General features: G+C 41.9%; 1 protein-coding gene across 1 annotated transcript; it reads right to left on the minus strand.

Moving 5' to 3' along the window:
• Window positions 1-10989: 10989 nt before the first annotated feature.
• LOC118907706 (dermatan-sulfate epimerase-like) lies at window positions 10990-11718 on the minus strand. The gene has a single exon (XM_036876618.2). The coding sequence runs from the start codon at window positions 11476-11478 to the stop codon at window positions 11059-11061; it is 420 nt and encodes a 139-aa protein (XP_036732513.2). The 5' UTR covers window positions 11479-11718; the 3' UTR covers window positions 10990-11058.
• Between the last annotated feature and the right edge of the window lie 3384 nt (window positions 11719-15102).

Here is a 15102-nt window from a genome sequence, read left to right on the forward strand (position 1 = left end):
AAGCCACACGTGCCCTGGATGGGGAGACATCTCTGAAAGTGTGGTAACAGCATCAGCTAACATTTACTAAACACCTGTCTGTACCACAGGCATTGTGTGGTGAGTTTACATTCACTTTGCTGGTGTTCTCATTTAATCCTTGAAATGGTCTTGTTGAGTCAGGACTGTCCCCATGTTAAAGATGGGGAAACTGAGCTCCAGTTTAGAAACTTGGCTAAAGTCACACAGCCAAGTGACCTATCTGGAACTCCACTCCAGGTTTGTGAGACTCTAGCATCTTTTAAGCACCACCCTCCATTCCCCTGTGCCTGAGAGTGACGGACCCACTGTCAGACTCACGGTGGCTCTGCCCAGGCCTGCATGCTGTGCATCCTGCCCTGCTCCTGCCTGAGCATGTGGGGCTGGCTGTGCTGGCACACTGTGTATGACTGGGGCCCTGTGGGTCCTAGAGACCTGTGAGTCTTTCTCTATGACTGTTAATGGCTATGTTGAAAGGTAAGAATGTATCTGGCTGTGTGTGTGTGCGTGTTGGGTGAGGAGAGGTCTCACCACTGGTGTGCTGGTGAAAGACCACCTCTGTTGGGGAGGAGACTGGGGGGGAAGGCCTAGTTTGAAGTACTCGTCTATTCTCATTGAGTAAATATTCCTATTATAGCCAATTTCAAGTTACCAATGGTTGTGCTATATTGCAAAATTCCCGAGAATTTAACAGTCAGCTTTTGAAAGCTGGTAGGAACTTGCCTTTGCACATTGTTGGGTCTCACACACTTAGGCCTAGCTCCAAATATTGGGAAAGCAAAGCTAGCAGGATTGGGGCTCCCAGGCTAACCTCTTGATTTTACAGATGAATAAACAAGGCCCAGAGAGAAGTGCTTGGACTATGGAGCTTGGTTTTTACTTGGCGATCCATTTTTGGGGAGAGGGGGGATGGGGAGGGGGTGGGATACATATCTGCTGATGAAATTCTGCCAAGCCTGTCATACATGCTTAATAAATAATTCATCCTCATAACTTCCCTATGAGGTCTGTACATGCATTATTTTCCCTATTTCATAGATAAGGAAACCAAGGCATAGAAAAGTCACTTGTCCAAGGTCATCAGGCAGTAAGTGGAAGAGCTGATACTGAATCCAGGCTGTCCGGTAAGAGCCTGTGCTCTGAACCACTACCTCAGGCTGTCATGGTAACATGTGGTTCACCACCACCAGGCACGTCCTACTGCATTTGCAGCTGCCATCTCAAGTTCAGAGGCTGCCTGGGCAGGGCAGGTGCCCTGGGCTGTGGTCTAGCCTCCACAGCTGGAATGCTCAGGGACTCAGGTAATGTTTGCAGAGGCCCACTTAAACCTCCCCTATTCCTCCACTCCAATCAAATAACCACCAAACCCTGCTTTTAAAGAAAAAATTTTTAATTTTCTCAACCACTCAAGTTTGCTTCTTTCCCATCCTTACAGTTACTTATCAGCTACTCTCTCACCTGGCTGATTGTACCAGCATCCTCACTGGTCTCTATCTTTGATTTGATCTCACATTTCTTCTGTATACCTTTCAAGATAACTAAGTAGCTCTCCTGTTTACATACCCTTCTGTGAGTTGCAATTGCTTTCAGGAGGAAATCTGGGCCCCCTGCTGACCTCCCCAGATCTAGATGCAGGCCACCTACCAAGCTCTGGAATACAACACTTCTGGCCTCTGGTCCATCTGACAGACACCAGTCCAATATGTCATGGCTACAGCATGCCTCTGAGCCCAGCATTACTACAAAAAAAGCTGCCTCTCCCTCTTGACTCTGTCCTGCCCACAGCCAAGCCAAGCCAATTACCGCCCCCCCCCGACTCCTTGGCGCAGCTCTGAGAGTCCAAGCCCGTACACTGTGGTCTCCCACACTAAGCCCAGGGCCAGGCATGGTGGGGTCGGGCATGTGAAGTTGAATAAACGTGAGCTATAATAAGGGGACTTTGTGAGCCATCCCCAACACCCACTAGCCCATCAAATGCTTCTTCCTAGGCCTCAGTTTCCCTCAGCTGTGCAAAAAGGATTTGGAATAGGAAACCCTTGCCTCCAGTTTCATGCTCACGGAAAAATTTTCTCTTCCTCAAAGACCCCCTGCTACCATCTTGGGGGATGAATTTTGAATGGCACAGGTGGGGGAGTGGGAAAGCAATCTGGGATCCCAGAAACCCCTTGCGTATTGCTTACTCCATGCCTGTCTGGACAGCTCATACCTACCATCCTTTGGGAGAAGTGCCATCTTGACTTTCACTATGCTTGGATCCAGCATTACAAAAAAACCTGCCTCTCCCTCTTGACTTTGCCCTGCCCACAACCAAGCCAAACCAATTACCCCTCACCCCCACCCCACACAACTCCGACCCCTGCTGAAGACCAGGTGTGGCTTTGGCTCCACCTGCTGGAAAAGAGGGGCAATACCTTACTTCCAAAATTGCAAAGCTGGAATTCCAGATCTGTCTCTGACTGGCTCTATGACCTTGGCTACCCATTTATCAAATATTTGTACTGGCCTGACTGTGTCATGCACTGGCTAGGCCCTGAGGATAGAATGGTGAGCAAAACAGAACTTACATTCTTGGTGGGGCCAGTGACAAATAAATGGCATATATAAATAACTTCAGATTGAGTACCGAAAGAAAGAAGCAGGGTGATGACATAGAGGGCACTGGTGTAGAGGCTATTTTAAATTGAGTTCTCAGGAAAGAATGTTCTGAGGAAGTGACATTTGACTTGAATCATGAAGGAGAAGTAGCATATATGTGAAGAGCTTGCATAGCAGGTAGAGGAGACAACTAGTGCAAAGACCCTGAGGTAGGAAACAGCTTGGCGTATTTGTAGTCCTGAAAGGAAACAGTGCATCCAGAGTGTAGTGAACAAGTGGGCAGGTGGTATGAGGTGAGTTTGGAGAGATATACAGGTATTACCGGAGACAGGTCCTTGGTCTCATTGCAAGAAAGCAAAAACGGATAGAAAAAGCCATTGAGCATTAAGTTTATTGGAAAAGGAGATTTGAGATAAAGCAAGAGTTCATAACTGAGAGTTCGGGTGTGGGCAGACCTAGAAGGGGTTGCACTGAGGAAACAAAGGGGACCCTTTTTTTTTAATATAAAGAGAGATGAATATTCACTAAGTGAGGTTAAGTTTCAAAGGAAATAGTTTTCAGAGTTTGGGCTTGCTCCACCCTCACTTCAGGAGGAGGGAATTTGGGTTATATTTGCAACTATTAAGTCTAAACTGTCATTTAGACATAATGACATGAATGGCAGAGTGAGAGCTGCTTTTTACTATGCTAATGACATAGAGGTGTGATTTTTATTATGTTAATGGATTTTTGAGTGAGGTTTGGGTCAATTTCTCCTTCATATTGGAACTAGCTTATTTTGGCCAGTCTGTTATCTATATTCTTACTTCACATCCCTGGGAAACAGCTCACACGGAATGTGTAGAATGGAAGCAAGCATTCTACCGAAGTACCCTCCCCCTCCCTGCTCATGTCGGGCTATCTACCTACTCTAACACAGGAGCCACCATCCAGGGCCTTGCAGTCCACAGTGAGAGTTTGTATTTTATTTTGAGAACAGCCAAAAAATTACTGAAGAGATTTAAACAGAAAAGTGATTTCCATTAAAAAAAAATGAAGGCACAGAACCCAAGAATGGACTAACAGTTACCAAAGGGAAAGGGACTGGGGAGGATGGGTGGGAAAGGAGGGATAAGGGGAAAAAGGGGCATTACGATTAGCACACATAATCTAGAGGGGTGGCACAGGGAAGGCAATAGAACAAAGAGAAGACAAGTAGTGATTCTATAGCATCTTACTATGCTGATGGACAGTGACTGTAATGGGGTATGTGGTGGGTACTTGATAATGGGGGGAATCTAGTCACCACAATGTTGCTCATGTAATTGTATATTAATGATACCAAAAAAAGAAGGCAGAGGCAGATGGTACAGGGCTTCGTGGGCCATGTTAAACATTTTGATCTTTATCTAAAGAGCAGAAGTCATTGATGGGTTTTAAGTAGGGGAGCCATAGGAGAGTTTAGAAATACCACATCACCTGTTTTGTAGAGAAAGGGTTGAAGGAATTGAAAGTGAAAGCAGGATGACTAATGTAGAGGCTGCCCTTGTAATGTTCCTAGGCAATGAAAATTATCAGACTGGGTGTTGGCAGTAGAAAAAGAAAGACATTTGGCAGCTGTTTGGCTTGGATAATTGAGAGGGAATGGGAATAGGAGTGGGAGTGGGAGGGAGAAGGGAGAAAGAGAGAGAAATGAAAGTGATTCCTAGATTTCTACCTTGGGAAATAAATGGTACCTCAACTCAGTAATACAGGGAGCACTGGAGGAGCAAGCTTGGGGGCATAGAACAACTCATTTGTTACCTGTTTGTATCATTTTCATATAACAAAACAAGAAATCACATCTAGAAATTCTACTAAGTCAGGAACAAAGATTCACACAATCATCACTTACTGCATAACCTTTAATTGTAGGCATTAGCCAATGCAATTAGACAAGAAAAAGAAAATTGTAAAAAACTAGGTAAAATTATCTTCATTTGTCAATGATATGTTTGTATTCCATGAAAACTTAAATGAAGGAGCTGAAAAACTATAAACAGGAAAATTAGGTAAGGAAATGGAGTATAAAATTAATATGCAAAAATAAATACCCTTTATATGTACAAATTGCAATCAGTTAAAACTGCATTGTTCAACATGACAACCACTACTACATGTACCTATTTGAATTTAAATTTAAAATATTTAAAATTATATAGAACTTAAAATTCAGTTTCTCAATCACACTAGTCACATTTTAAGTTCTCAGTTGCCACATGTGATTAGTGGCTACCATAGTAGAATAGTTCTAGAATATGCCCATCATTGCAGAAAGTTCTATTGTCCATTGCTGAGTTAGAAGATATGGTGAAAGAGAAGACCACATTTATGAGAACAAAATAACTAGGATAGGAAAGAAATAGATCCACATGACTTAATTTTTAGTCACAGGCCTCCTGTATGGACCTCTCTGTATTTCTGGGCACAACCAAAGTATCTCTCTGGGAGTCTACCCTGATTCCTCCAGGCTGAGTCAGAGGTTCCTCCAGACTTCCCCAGTACAGCATACAGCTGATCCTCATTATTTGTAGATTCTGTATATACGAATTTGCCTACTTGCTAAAATTTATTTGTAACCCCAAGAAGGGAATCAAGAGAGAGAAGGGAGAAGAAGCAGCAATGACAGAGGAGGCAGAGAGCCAGAGAAGGTTTAGGACTGAGTGTTTTGGATTATATCCAAACCAACTCCCTTTCCTCCAGGGCAGCTGGGCAGGGCTAGATGGGGCTCACATCTCCAGGGCAGTCTAAGAAGTGACTGATTGCTGTGGCCTAAGGCCCTTTCCGGGGTGAGGCCCAAGCCCTAAAGAGGCCCAGCCCGGAGTAAGCTGTGATTGCTCACCATCCGGGAAACTGCCTTTACGTCAGGCAGAGATCCTAATGTGGGTGGACCGGGTGACCGGGTCCATACTCCTAGGTGATCCAGGAAGGGCCTGGATAGCCTGGGGGTGACCTGGGGTCAGAGAAGCAGGGTGGGGAATAGACTATCCTAATAGATGGGGTTGAGGCCTGGAATCTGTCTGACTTCTGTCTCTCACCATAGTCACAACCATCGCTCATCCCAGTACCTTCTCCTTGACTCCCAGGCAGCCTTATAGGATGTCTGCTGGGGAAGGCAGGAGAACCACTCAGCTCAGCCCCGAGGCTCAGAGAGGCCAAAGGACTCACAAGTTCACACAGCCAGCCAGAAGCAGAAGCAGGATGGAATCCAGGTCTCACTCCCAGAGTTATTTTTGTTTTCCCACAAAATTGCCAGTTTCTTAAGGACCAAGACTTTTGTCCCGTGTCCTTCCCTCCCCCTTCACTTCCACCAGGGCCCAGACTCCAGAATTTCCCCACAGTCTGTGGCTGCTAGCAGAAGTCTTGGTCATTCTGTTAATGCCCAGGGACAGTGTGTGGGCGGAGCTGTTCCACTGCCTGCTATTTCTTAAAGGAACCGAATGGCAGAGGCCACAAGGGAAGAGACCCAGGTTGTTCAATCCAACCCCCACCTGATGCTTGGCTGCCCTCTACAACATCCCTGCCTTGTGGCCGGCTGCCAACCTTCTGTTCTCACATGCCACTACTGGCAGGCAGCTAATTTTGGTTCAAGTGAGCCTGTTTCATTTCTGGAGGAAGGTGTAGAAAAGATCTCCCCCATTTGGAAACTACATCCTTGGGGTTTGTCCCCACATGCCCTGTGTCACTGGTGTAAAATACCCCCTCCCTCTGTCCCATCTCAGACCTGTAGGGAGCTAAAGATAGGCCATGTCCCCAGAAATGGATTCAAGGCTTGGTTTCATTCTTCTAGTTATACTTGTTTTCATGTACTGTAAAAAGTATGCACTTATTTTGTAATTAAAACAGAAATTCCTTATTTTAAAACTTTTTATTAAGGTATAATTTCATTTAGGAAAATACATAAATCCTAACTGTATAGCTCAATTTTTCCATAGAGATTAACCTTAAAATTAAAACAGTTATCTTACCAGCAAAAATGGGTTTATTCGGGAGTAGTGGAGAATTGCAATCCACCACATGCAGGCTATAGCAAAGCCGTAGGCATGTCTGTAAACAAAAAGGGACTCTTTCTATAGAAGAAAATGACCCAGTTGGGAGGCAAAAAAAGCAAAAAAAGTTCATTGGAGTAAACTTGGAGTCCCATGTGTCATGGCTTCTCATTCGCTGAGTTGTGACAGTCTCCCATTGGCTGGGCTGTTGCAGGGAGGAGGTGGAAACCTTCTTCCTGCTTGGAGTAAAGCAGCTAAAACACTATGGCATCCATCTCTTCCTGTGGGGTCTGAGATTTAGGAGGGGTGGGCATGAGAGCTTGCACTGCAGGCCTCTGACGCCATGTCAGTGAGGTTTCCTTTAATTAATTTCCACAATATACACCCATATAACCTTCACCCAGTTCAAGATACAGAACATGTCAATCTCCTTGGAAGGCTCCAATCAATACCCAGTCCACCAGAGGTAACAACTATTCTGATTTCTATCACCACAGGATTAGTTTTGCTTATTCTCTAGCTTCTTATAAATGGGATCCTATGGTACGTATTCTTGTGTGTCTGGCTTCTTTCTCTTGGCAGAATGTTTCTGAGATTCATCTTTGTTGTTCTGTGTATTTTTTTTTCATTTGGTTATTGCTGGTAATATTCCATTTTATGACTACATCACAGATTGTTTTATTCTCCTGTTGATTTATTTTTGGATTTTGTCCAATTTGGGGTTATAACGAGTAAAGTTGCTGCTGGGGAGGGAAATTTTTCCTCTACCCTTCAAGGTTCTTCTAGCTGGTCTAAGAATTAAATTGACATGAGGCAGATCACCAGGAGAAAATCACATGTAATTACAAACATACAGAGAATATACACAGACATGAGATTCCAAAGGCAGTCACACAAAATGACATATATATGTCATCTGGAACTAAGGAGAAGGGGGTAGGGGTCTGGGATTTCAAAGAGAAGGAAGGCAATTCACAGGAATATGTAAAAGTAAATGTTTAGTAAATAAATGTTTGCTGGGCCACGCAAAAACGATAGGACAGAGAAAGAGATTTTAACAAAACAGACTGCTAATTTTCTCCTTGTCTACCACTTCTACTTCGTATTACAACATAGTTATCTACATTAGCTCTCTTACCAGAGCAGGTCCTTTATGTAAGTCTTTTTTATGCATTTAGGGGGAAGGTCAAAGTTTCTTTTTGAGTCCTTGGGCCTTAGTTGTTCTCAGCTTTGTGAAATCTGCCTGCCAAAGTGGCACACTTTGAGGTAGCTGCCCTTGGACCCTCCACTGTTATGCCCCTTCTTGCACACATCTTTTAATGTACGTATGAACTAATCTTTTTTTGTACATATGTATATATATCTGGATATAGAATTATTAGATCATAGTGTAGGTGTATGTTTGGCTTTATAAGAAACTGCTAGACAATAACATGAGAATTCCAGTTACTCCACATCCTCAGCAACCCTTGATAATGACAGTTTTTTAAAAGAGCACTCTACTGAACGTACCTTGTGGTTTAATTTTGCATTTTTTTGATGAGATAGTTTTAAGCATTCTTTCATATGTTTATTGGTCATTTGAATGTCCTCTTGTGAAATGCTTAAGTCTTCTGCTCATTTTGGAATTGAATGTTTGTCTTCTTCTTATTGGCTTGTGGGAGTTCTTTGTATATTCTTGATATAATTTATCAGTTTATACCCTGCCTATTTGATTTCTTATTGATAACTTTTGATGATCAGATTTTTAAAAATTAAGTCCAGTTTATCATTTTTTAATGGCTTAGTGCATTTTGTGATCTGATTGAGAAATCTTTACCTGTGTGACCCAGTATCAAAAAAATTCTCCTGTGTTTTTATTTAGACTTTAAAAATATACAGAATGTTTCTATTTTTTATATTTCAGTCTTCGATCCATTCTCGAACTAATTTTTGTGTACAGTTTGAGTTCAAGGTTTGTTTTTCTCCACACATATCTGATTGTTTCAACATCATTTATTAAAAAGTCATTCTTCGTCTACTTAATTTTAGTGGCATCTTTATGTGAATCAAAATATATGTGTGTAGATCCATTTCTGGACTCTTTTTTATGTTCCAGGGATTTGTCTATTGGTGCTTCTGTTAAAAAGAAAACCACAGGCCCAACATGGAGTCACTAAGTCATGACTTAGGCCAAGTCACCAAACCAGGGCTTAATACCTCACCTAACTGCAGTTTCAAGCTCCTCCCAAATCAATCAGGAATTTTTAACAGTCAATCAGGAATTTTCTGGTTAGCACCAACGCGGTAATGTGCCCATGAGGCCTCTCCATCCCCCAAAAGAAGATGAGATAATCTGTATAATAAGACCCCCTATACTTGCCCCTAAGGAGGATGACTTTGCCCAAAACAATCCTTTCTTTTCTTTTGCTAAGAACTTCTTACCCCACCCTCCTGTCCATAAAAACCTTCCACTTTGTATAAGTCCTCAGAGCATCTCTACTTGCTAGGTGGGTTGCTGCCTGATTCATGAATCATTTAATAAAGCCAATTAAATCTTCAAATTTAATCAGATGAATTTCATTTTTTAATACTCCAAAAGTGCCCCATATTAATTAATATAGCTTTAAGGTAAATATTGAAATCTGGTGATGTTAAGTCCTCCAACTCTTTTTTGAGTTCTTGGATACTCTAGGTCCTTTGATTATCATAAAAACTTTGGAATCAGCTTGTCAATTTACACACACACAGCTACCTGGGTTTTTGATTGAATTGTATTGAACCTATTGACTACTTTGGGAAAAACTGGTAACTTAACAGTATTGAGTCTTTTGATTCATGAGCATGAAATACCTTTTTACTGAGGTTGTCTTTAATTTCTTTCAGGAATGTTTTATAGTTTTCAATGTTGAGGTCTTGTGCATCTTTCAATAGATTTATTTCTAGGTACTTGGTATTTTTTGCACTTATAAATGGTATTGTTTTGTAAGTTTCATTTTCCAACTGTTTCTTTCTAGTATGTAGAAAAATATTTGTTTTGTATATTGAATTTGTATCCAGGAGTCTTGTCAAATTCACTTCCTAATTCTATGAATCCTCCACATATTTAATTTTAAAAGCATTCTCATTGATCTTTGAGTTCAAGCTAGTATCTTGATTATTTTTAAGCATCCCATTCTTTGACCATCACTGCTCATCTTTCTTTTTTTTTTTTTTTTTTAATGCCAACTCTTCCATAGTCTTTTTTATTAAGAAACTGCAAAAAAAAATCCTTCAAACTTTGTAACAAACAGCACTCCTTAACATACTGGCAGAAAGTTAGGAATAATTAAATTTCTTTATCAGAATTCAGGAAGCTTGAAACTACCCCATTCTTTACCACTCTGATACATGAGATGGAATTCATCAAAATATTAAATGCATTCAGTTATTTTTCTAAGCATTTAAAATTGAGCTCTCTCCAGCCTTATGATAAGTAGTAGCTTACATAATTTTGAAAGTTTTAGTTTATTTTTTAGTAATTTGGTAAAATACTTAGTAATTTTTTTAGTATAACTGAACCATGAATGTGTATTAAATCCCAGTTTAAGTAAGAATACCCTTAGAATCTAACATCCTTCTCTACTGGTAGGTAATAACTGCACTAGTGGGGGCAAGGATTTAATAATATGGGTAACTGTTAAACCACTGTGTTGTATATTTGAAATCAATTAAGATTGTATATCAGTGATACTTCAATTAAGCAAAAAAGAATATTCATAGAATCCTTAGTTTTATCAATTCATCCCATCTCTTTTTAACAGGTAAACACATTAATTATAGACAAAATAAATTTAAACTAAGCAAAAAGAGACAAAAAATTTGTTCTCAAATCTTGAACTTCTGAAAATGAATCATTACATGCTTAGAATCCTTTACATAATTAAACTGCAAAACTGGTATTCCTACGGTTTGGACAATTTGATAGTTATTGGGTAAGGTCTTGTTTATAAATTGCCAGTTAAACCTATCACATTTACTTTTAGCTCCTAATTGTCAATAAAGTGCAAATAAATATTAATTGGCTGATATCTCTTGCTGGCAAAAGGTATTAACCACTTTGAGGTCTATCAGAATGGGAGGTCAGTTGATGGCAATATATGTTTGTTAAATAAGGGGGAAAGAATTCTCAACAACCAAGATGATATGATTTACTTAATCCAGCAAATTATTTTTCTTTGGTTAGGTTGTATCTAAACACTTCCCTTCTAAAACTTTAAACATGAAATTTTCTTGGTCTTTTGAAACTATGGACAATTCATAAGCCACTGGTAACACAAATTACAAGTACCCCCCCCTTCACTCATACATACACACACACACAAAGAATGTGAAAATCCAGTCTCTGAAATTTCATATGAATATGAATTCAGTTATTTAAATTGCACAGTCAATACAGTAAAAAGTAAAAGACAAAAATCTACCAACTAGGCTGAGCCGCCATCCTTTCCATGTAGTCCTTGGCCATGTCTCGGGCTTCAATGTTCTCAGGATACAACACACAGAACATTGCCAAGGCGCCCAAGTTGTTGCCGTAAATTTCATTCCAGGGGGCACTGTAGTCCCTGGGGTCCCAGGGCGGGAGGTACTCCAGGGGACTGGACAACATGGTGTGCACAGCCTCGGTGAGGTGGGCTGCAATGTGCTCATGTGAGCTGGTGGCCCTGAGCTGCAGCTCGGCCACCTCGGCCTGGGAGAAGTACAGCATTGGGTGGCTGTCATAGTTGGCGTTGGTGAAAGGAATCATGACTTCTGGGTTCTCGTCAGTGATGTAGGCTGACACAAAGTAAAACAAATATATGAAAAACACACTGGGAGCCCCCCGTGTATGAGTCCTCATCGTGGCATCAGATCTCCAAATCTCCAAGGCAGCCAAACCATCTTCGAAAGATCCTCTCCCTGCCGCCACTTCGTCCTCCCGGGAGTCGCCTCCCCAGCCTGGGCCCAGGCTCCGGAGCCCCTCACGCCAGGGCGCCTGGGCCCCCGGCGCCCTCGGAGCGGAGCTACACGGCCCCCGCTGCCCCTGGGGTGTCGGAGGGCGCCGCCGCTAGGGACCCGCCGCTGCAGCCCCAGGCGGCGCTCTCCACTGCTCATCTTTCTGACTTACTCTCTTTACTATCCTGAATCCAATAACTTTCAACCCCTCTAGGACCTCTAGCCCATTGACCATACCACCTCTTTGTTGCCCTTCATCTTGTCTACTTACCCATCTTAGGGCTCATGATCTCTTCACCATTACTTTCTTGCTCCCTTTCCCCTTTACAGATCTTGCTTGGATATACTCGTGTTTAAATCCAAATCTCAGGCTCAATGTGGTTGAGAAAAAGACACAACGGTATTGACTAGTTTCACTATAAACAGGCCTGTTCATGCTACTCATTTCCCTAGTCCCTTTGTTCTCCCACTCTTAGCTGACTATTTTATGCCCTGTCTCTTCAAACCTCCAAAGTCTCATCTCTGTCCTCACTCTCAACTGAAAATCTTGCTTCTTATTTCATTAGAAAAGCAATCAGAAGAAAACCTCTACCTTCTCAACATATGCACCAGCAGCTGGTGCCCTCATGCTCTGCTTCCTTCTTTTAACAATGAGTGAACTGTCTTGTTCCTTTCTAAGGCCAAGCCCGCCACCAGTACACTGAATCCCATCACGACTCCCCTATTTAAACACTTCCTTCTACAATGATTTTCTCTGTCACTCATCCTCTCTCTCCTTCCCTCACACACATCTTCACTTTCCTTCTCTACCAATTCCTTCTCAGAGGCTTATAAACGTGCCACGACATCTCCTTCCCCAGAAAACAAATTTTCTCCTTTCTCAGAAAACATGTTTTTCTAGCTACCGTCTCATTTCTCTAATCTACTTTATAGCAAAACATCTCAAATGATTGACTCTTTCCTCTTTCTCTACTACTCCCTTTCTTCAACCCACTTCAGTCCACTTATTCTAGCCACAGGGAGTTCTGTAAAAGGGAGCAAAAAAAAACCAAAAAGGCACAGTATCTTGAGAGAGGGAATGACTGGATTCTAATCCAGTCAGGCTTTGCCCCCACCACTGTACCAAAACTGCTCTTGTCAAGATCACCGATGACCCCCATGGTGCTAAATCCAATGGTGAATTCTCATTTGCCCTCTTACTTGCCCCTCTGCAGCCCAGATGATCACTTCCTCTTTGAAACACCTGACCTCTCAGGGACACCCTTCTTTGTTTTCTTTTTCCCTTAATGGCTTTTCCTCCCATCTTCCCACCCTTTCTCTAGAGTGCCCAGGACCCAGTCTTAGATCTCTTCTCTTGTCCTCACCCTGTGCCTTGGCTGATGCCCCTTCAGACATAATGTGCCCTGTTAGGTTAATCTACTTCATTTTCTAAATGGTTTATCATAAAGAATTTCAAACACACAAACAAAAGCGGAGAAGACAGTACCTATTACTTGTATTCAGTGTTTGACAATATTTCCTCCATTTGCTGTATCTATCCCTTTTTCCCTTTTTCTTTGCAGAAGTATTGTAAAGCAAATCCCAGGCACCAATGTCATATCATCCCTATGTACTTAAGTATGTATTCCTTGAAGACATGGGTCATGATATTATGACCATATCTAACAAAATTTTAAGTAGTTCTTGGTATCATTTAATACCTAGTCTGAAATCACACTTTCCTTAATGCCTCAGATATGTGTCACTACACTCATTTGCTCACATTGGAATCCAAACAAGGCCTACCCAGTACATTTTGCTGTGGTGCTCTTTCAATCTTTTTTATCTCCTGCAGCCCTCCTCCTCCCTTTATTTTTCATACCGTTGACTTATTGCAGAAACCAGCAGAATTGTCCTGTAGAATGTTCCACATTCTGGATGCATTCCTTTTTATTTTATTTTTTTATTTTGGTATCATTAGTACAATTATATGAGCAACGTTGTGGTTACTAGACTCCCCCCATTATCAAGTCCTCACCACACCCCCCATTACAGTACTGTCCAGTAGCATGGTAAGATGCTATAGAATCACTACTTGTCTTCTCTGTGTTGTACTGCCCTCCCCATGCCCCCCTACATTATGTGTGCTAATTGTAATGCCCCCTTTCCCCCTTATCCCTCCCTTCCCACCCATCCTCCCCAGTCCCTTTCCCTTTGGTAACTATTAGTCCATTCTTGGGTTCTGTGAGTCTGCTGCTGTTTTGTTCCTTCAGTTGGATGTATTCCTTTTTATAACAAATCTTTTGTAGTTTGCCCTTTGCTCTCCTAAAATGAAATTCAGAAATAATGTAACTACTGTATTAGTTAGGGCCTGGCAGGAAACAGATGGCACATTCAAGCAGAGTCCAATTGAGGCCAGTTTAATGAAGGGATTATTGACAAAGATGTGGGTAAAGTTAATAGAACCAACAAGGAATGAGGAAGCACTGGAGGGATTTGTCTACCAACCCTAGGCCTGAAGGGCCAAGATGAAGGAGCGCTGTCTCCCTTTAACCGAGCTCAGCTGGAAGCTGCTGGGCAATGGAGCTGGTTGATGCCATTCACAGTCACCCTCCTGGGCAGGGAACAGAAGAGCAGAGAGCCGATCCAGCCTGGAGAGGCAAATGGAGGAAACCCTTCCCACCAATCTACACATATAAATTCAAAATAATGAATTTGATTCTCTGTAACATAAGGAGAAATAACAGGAGATAGTGCATGAAAATAGTATATGTTTGGACATGTGAAAATTATACACAAGTTCACCAGAAGCCCTAAGGCAATCATCAGATGCCTGCAGCCATTCATAGAAGCACTGTGCCTGCCAAAGCTGCACACACAGGCTGAACAACTGGACTGGCATCTCAAATACAGAACGCAGCCATGTGCTTGATGTTCTGAATAAGACATAGCACCCTTTTTCTTTAATTATATGGAAGCAGCATTCCTGAGAAACTCAATATACATACAAAAAAAATAGTCTGTGTTCATGAGGAGAACAGATTTAGGCTCTAGGTTGAGGTAAATAATAAACGTTTTTCACCAAATGAATGTCTGATAGGATATTTTAAAATCATGTGGAGTGTGAAACAATTTCTGTTGTGCAGGATTGTGCTGTGCATTGTAAGATGCCTGAGAGCTCTGGTCCCACCCTCTGAACCTGGTGGTGCTCCCCACCCTAATTACCATGACATCATCCTCCACCCTCAAAGTGTTCCAGCATATTCCCAGCATTTCCTCTAGTGGGTGGATCATTGTGGTGGGAAGTGTTGGCCCATGTGATCTCCTTTGGTCCCATGGGTTTTAATGCACTGGCATCTTCCAAGTGATTCATTCAGTCTCATTCTCTGTCCTGAATACACACTTGTAGATTCAATTTCCTTTGGTGTCTCTATTTATATCACTAACAGAAATCTCTGAATTTACATGTCAAAATCAAAACCTTGAATCTACTCCCAAACATGGGCACCCCCCAACCCAACCTTTCTCCTCTTCCAGATTTACTTCAGTT

The sequence above is a fragment of the Manis pentadactyla genome, chromosome 4 (assembly GCF_030020395.1).
Source record: "Manis pentadactyla isolate mManPen7 chromosome 4, mManPen7.hap1, whole genome shotgun sequence".
Classification (NCBI taxonomy): domain Eukaryota; kingdom Metazoa; phylum Chordata; class Mammalia; order Pholidota; family Manidae; genus Manis; species Manis pentadactyla.